This window comes from Parambassis ranga, chromosome 18 (genome assembly GCF_900634625.1).
Source record: "Parambassis ranga chromosome 18, fParRan2.1, whole genome shotgun sequence".
NCBI classification, from domain to species: Eukaryota; Metazoa; Chordata; class Actinopteri; family Ambassidae; genus Parambassis; species Parambassis ranga.
In genome coordinates, this window is record NC_041038.1 from 532,187 (window position 1) to 538,186 (window position 6,000).

Below are 6,000 nucleotides of genomic sequence, written 5' to 3' on the forward strand. Positions count from 1 at the left end.
GCCATCAGCAGCTCTTCTACACCTGTGCGTGTGTGTGCGCGCGCGAGTGGGAGGGCCGCTTGTGTACATCAGATGCAGACAGAGGCAACAGCTAATGACATTACACCAAAACAATAATGCAGGCATTTGATGGAGATGCTCCATATGAAGACTCTAGTAAACAGTGGAGAGGTGACAGCAGCAGCAGCTCCGTTTTTCCTTAGATATGATTCCCATTAAAGTTTGATCATGTGTTCTAAATCACATTGTTTACTATTTAAATGACTGTTGAATAATACTTTACAGAATTACATTAGTCTTCTTTTTAACCTATTTGAAATAAAACTTTATTTTGTTCTGTAATTGTTATTTAAATTTTCATCTTTGTTGAAAACCAATACTGAGTGCACGTTATTCGAGTTGTTGTTTGCCTTTAAAATTTACTGCTAGTTTTTGAGAAGTGACTGAGTAGGCTACCTGAAGTCTTGTCAGTCAAGTGTCAATGTAAAAACAAATTGTGATAAAATCGTGATCGTGATTTTATCATTAAAGAATCGTGATATAAAATTTTTGCCATATCGCCCACCCTTAGTTAGGGTAGGAGATTTTAAAAACTCAGTGAGAGTCAGCCAGATTTCGAAAGTAAACACACGCCCCTTTCTCTCGGAGCTCACCCTGAAGCCACGCCTCCCAATCACATGGACACGCATTACCTGAAGACAAGTCTGTGACTTCAGCCATCATGTACGTACCTCTCTGGTGTGCGCAGAGCAGGAAGAACGTGACAACCAGCCTGTACTCCATGCAGGGTCGTCCCGGAGGATTGGCTGATGTTTTTAGCGTTTTATAGCTTCCACAGATGATTAATATTCTTCGTTTTAATGAGAAACTGCCTAACTAATTGGTTGCTATCGGATTGTAAAGAGAAGTTACACTAATTTAACAAAAAGTGTATCAGAATGAAATCTCCTACCCTACCTTTAAGCTTTTACAACTAAGTCTCACAAAGCATGTTTGCAATGTGTTCTGTGGTTGATTGTTGCAACTCTATTCAATGTATGTGGTCTCACCAGACACACACCACATTTTAAGAAGACCCAAGAAGCAACCCAGAAGCGACGCTCCACTCTGCTCAGCTAAGATAACCGCTGTCATTAACTCATGCATGTTGTCAAAGTCTAAGCAACAAAAATAAAAGTTTTGCCAAATAATGTGAAGTCCATGCACATTTCAATCAAACCTTTTTTACATCGACTCAGTCCCTTATGGTGATTTATGGATGATAAATGCTTTATTGAGGATTCAGCTTTATTATAATACAGATAATGTGTGCATGGAGAGTAAGAGAAAAGGAAGGCGAGCAGAGTAATCTTCCTTTTCCTCCCTTACTTCCCGCAGGTTCTTGCTTCACAATTAAACATGTAGTGGCTAGAGTCTGTTGTGGAAACTTTTCTGCTCAGGTGAAAAATGAAATAGAGACTTCTGCCGGCCGACAAGGATTTAAGCTGGATCCATACTCCGCGAGAACAGAGAACTCCCTCCCCCCTGCAGTCGTTACGCCCACAAAATGACGTCATTTTTTATCTCGGACCGCCCGTTGTGCAGTGATCGTGCACAGGGTCCGGGCAGAACGCTTTCTCTCAAGGCTGTGCGTCAACCATGCTGTGATTGGTCGGAATTTATTGTGGGCGTGATGAATGTGGAGAAGCGCAAGGGCTTCAGGTGCAGAACACACAGACAGAAGGAGGAAGTGCAGCGACGATGGACAGTTAGTTTAGATGAGCAGCTGGCAAACAGCTTCTGGAGGGAGAAACACGGCGCACAGAGGAGAGTGTCTGTCCACAAGGTGGCGATAAAAATTAATCCCAGTATTGATCACGGTGTTACAGTGGCTCGCGCACATTAAACACTGGAAGACGGGATGTATTATCGCAGACATCCACACGTTCAAAGAATTAAACTCACACAGACCAGAGGTCTGCTACAGTCAGCTACACTGATCTTCTATCTATTGTCATGCTATACACCCTCTTCCATGAACATTATCAGCTCATTAGGCCAGGTAACCACGACTGTGCTCACAATTTACAATACAATTGCATTGTCAACTTTTTGTGTGTGACGTGCGCTGCGTAGGGAGGGCCGTATGAGGAGTTCTGCACACACACGTCTCGCGAAGTATGGTACCTCCATGCCGAAAATAACTTTTTTTTTCACTCTTACCACCCGTGGAGCGAGTTCTCTTTTCTCGTGGAGTATGGAACAGCCTTTATTCTTTGCAAAGAAGGTCAATCAAAAACACTAGCAGTCAGAATGAATGAAAGACCCCGAACATGGGGAACATGTCACAGTTATACCTGCAGCAGCCTCCCCCCTCCTAATCAAGTCACACCCTCTTCTAGCTGGTCACAGACCCACTGTCTCCTGGTTATACTTTGAAGTTTTAAGTTGGCTTCCTGGAGTGTGGGATGCTAATTCACACCTTAATGATATTTTCCTGGAGTCCCGTAGGTCACGGAGCCATTTGTCTCCTGATCGCACCTTGAGGCTGACCCCCTGGAGTGTGGGATACAGTTTAGGATAATATATCATAATATAACAAATATTAAGGAGTGACTGCATATACAGATATTAAAATTTCCATCACAAGTCCAGCACATATGCTCTATATAAATGATTTTTACATGAAGTCCATGGCCTGGAAAAGCAGCGCTTGAAAGCACTCCACCCCTGAAACGTTCCTGGTTGGACCTGAAGTCATGATGAGGACGGAACAAAAACGCACTACATTTTTGTATGAATGCAATGAACAATTGACAATCAATGACAAAACTAGTTGCCTGAATTAATTGTATATTATTTACATCATCTCACATATTCTTCACCGTGCAGACCTGGACTACAGGTTGTGGCCCTGCAGGTGATGATGAAAGCAGGTAAGGAGTGAACCACCTCACCTGCTAACTGTATCTGACAGTTGCAAAAATGCACAAGCACACATTGTGTGACGTTGTGTCCTCTTCTGCGCATGTGGGTCACTTCAGGGCCGCAGTCCATTCACACAGGAGAGTGGTAGCAGTCGCATATTATTTTGTAAACACCAAAAAATCAGATTTCACCAAAAAATCCGAATTGAGCATTAAGACCTGCAGTCTGAACGTAGCCTTAGCAAAATGCTTGCTTGTTTAGGTGTAGTTTTTATTGCTGCTACATGTCCTTGATATGCTAAAAAAACATTTTGTTTTATCAGCTCTTTGCTTGTCCTTGCTTGCTTATCTATATTGGTATGCAGTATATGCCAAACACAGAGTTAGTCTAAAGTTAAATTTAAACAGTGATAGCTAAATAATTGATCAATTAACAAATAAATCACCAGTTACCAAAGCAATTGTTAGTTGCACCCAAGATCCAAGATTGCTAGTCTGCACATTAGCTCTATTCAAAGCTTTAATAATACACAGATTATTAGCACATATCTGAGTCTAATTAAATCAGTTGCACTCACAATACTGACCAACTTCTTTCAGTGAACATGTTGCTGTGGTGTTTTTTTCTTCATTTCACATTGTGTGCTTCACAACATAATCAACATAATGCCACTGCTACTAACAATATACTGACCTCAGACAAATGATTACAGCACTACAGACCACACAGTCCTTTTCCAGGTTTTCAAACAGGACTGCTGTGCTGGAATCTCATCTGACAAAAGGCTGATTTATTTACTGGAGTCAAAACTACATACCGTCAGAGAAAACTACACACACACAAACACACACAAACTCCGCCTGTCTCTCCCTCTCTCACACACACGTGGGTTGTTAGCTCCATTAACTTGGAATAGCTTTCTTGAATGGAGGTTATTGTTTGAGTATTATTTAGCCCCGGAGTAGCTCAGTCCACATGACCGGACAGGGTGATGCATCCCCTCTCACACAGTTTGACCTTTCTGTGTCTGCATGAGAGAGAAGGTGCTGAATGCAATCAGCCTAATGTCATTTCAAATACAATCTAACCTTACATACTACATTGCAACTAGGCATACACGTGTAGGCAGTTAGATTTTGGATGACATAATCCAGATTAGAATCTGGGCTCTTCTACTGCACAGTTGCACTGTACTCTGCCTTTTATGGACACCGTACAAAGAGGGACGGAGCTGATTCAGTGGTCAGAAAACTTAGTTGATCATCCATGTTAAAGTAAATGGAGTTTATTTTTACTGCATGAAAACCAAGACAAAGTTTTCAGATTTATTAACATCTTGTGTTAATTTCGGCTTGAATAAAACAACTAAATAATGTCAACTTTAAGAACGGTTACACCCCGTTACCTTTGCGAGGAGGGGGGTTGATTGTATGAGCAGCCGGTGATAAACCCGATTGTGTGTGTGTGTCTGTGTTATTCGGCAGCTGTATGTTGGTGTTTTGGGGTGCAGCCTGTAACAACACTCGTGAATGAATCACAGCTATCTAGAAAAGCTCTTTAAGGTGATGCGTGCTCTGCGTTTTAGCCTGACAAGCAACGCGACACTAAATTAGCAGATTTTTAAAAGGGATTCGGCGCATGCTATCCTCTTCTTAAACCTGCAGCCAAAAACGCGAACAAAGTTTGACTTGGAGCACATTAAAACACTTCCTGCCTCACTTCGACTTTGTAATGACACACATATTCTTCGTAAATATTTTTTTCTAATAAGCTTCAATGGTTTCAACACGCAACTGGTAGATGCTGGAAGAAGTTTGACGGCGCGTCCGCTCTTTTTTTTACCTTGTTCTCCGGTGTCTCCGCGGGCTCTTTCCAGAATGCCACTCAGCAGCAGAAAATAAAGAAAAACAAGCAAACGTCCACATGTTGCCGGTGATATGTGGGCATTTTTCTGCCTGTGTTTACTGTACATCCCTGTGACCCTCGGTACCGCCGGCCGTCCTCCCTTTCCTCGCCGTTGTTCAACTCTGCCTCCCTGTCTGAGTCCCGTGAGCGTCGAACATAGCGTAATATACACGACTTCCTGTCAGGACTGTCACAATAAAAGTACCAGGAACAGTGTCAAAACCTACTACACAGTATATCATTTTTTTAAAGTAATATTATATTATTATTATTAGTAGTAGTAGTAGTAGTAGTAGTGGTAGTATTTTAAATGTTGTAATAATTGATTTATAATTCTTATATGTTGTATTGTTATTTTTGTATAATTCTAACAATCTGTTATAATACAACTATTTTTTATTTCTAAATATTTAGTACAGGCCCTGTCCTATCAGTGCTAAACATGTTATCTTCTATTATATATTATGTGTACCACGTTGCACATGTTAACATCTTGGACATGTGCAGTAATAATAACACACTAAGAAAAGACTTGTATGAAGTTGACTTGAGTATGAAGTCTCAGCAGCCGGGCTGCAGCAGCAGCAACAGGAAATGCACATTTAAGTTATTTCTAATCTACTCCTGTTGCACACTTGCCCAAAGAAGGGTCTAATTTTAGGATTTGCATCATTATTTGTAATAATTATATATATATATATAGGAAAGATATATACATGATAAAATAAACTACTACTAATAGAATAGTAGTAGTAGTTTATTTTATCATGTATATATCTTTCCTAACTTATCCTTTGCTGTCTGTATCTGCTGTTGCAAAAATGCAATTTCACCCTTCACAGGTGAGTGGAGGTAGAAGTGGTCTGTAAGAAAACTGTACAGTTCATCAAAAACTAAATTAAATTAAATTTAGTGGGGCCAGGACAGTCCCCTGAGGGGCACCCGTGCTACAAGTGAGCAGGTCAGACACACAGTTCTGGGTTCTCACAAACTGTGGTCGGTTTGTGAGGTAGTCCCTGATCCACTCTGATAGCAGGTGGTCCACCCCTGTCTGCTCTAGTTTGTCCTTCAGGATCACCGGCTGGATGGTGTTGAAAGCACTGGAAAAATCAAAAAGAAGGTGATTCTCACAGTGCTGCCGGGCTTCTCCAGGTGAGAAAGAGCTCGGTGTAGCAGGAATGTGACAGC

The 6,000-nt window shown here is 41.3% G+C and overlaps 1 protein-coding gene across 2 annotated transcripts in view; it reads right to left on the reverse strand.

The window, feature by feature from the left end:
- adam19a (ADAM metallopeptidase domain 19a) overlaps positions 1-4,952 on the reverse strand; it is a 263,959-nt gene extending 259,007 nt beyond the window's left edge. For both annotated transcript variants that reach the window (XM_028428685.1, XM_028428684.1), the window contains exon 1: positions 4,750-4,952. In XM_028428685.1, coding sequence (XP_028284486.1) covers positions 4,750-4,879 — 130 coding nt within the window. In that variant the 5' untranslated portion in view covers positions 4,880-4,952. The remainder of the gene's footprint in view (positions 1-4,749) is intronic.
- Positions 4,953-6,000: the final 1,048 nt, after the last annotated feature.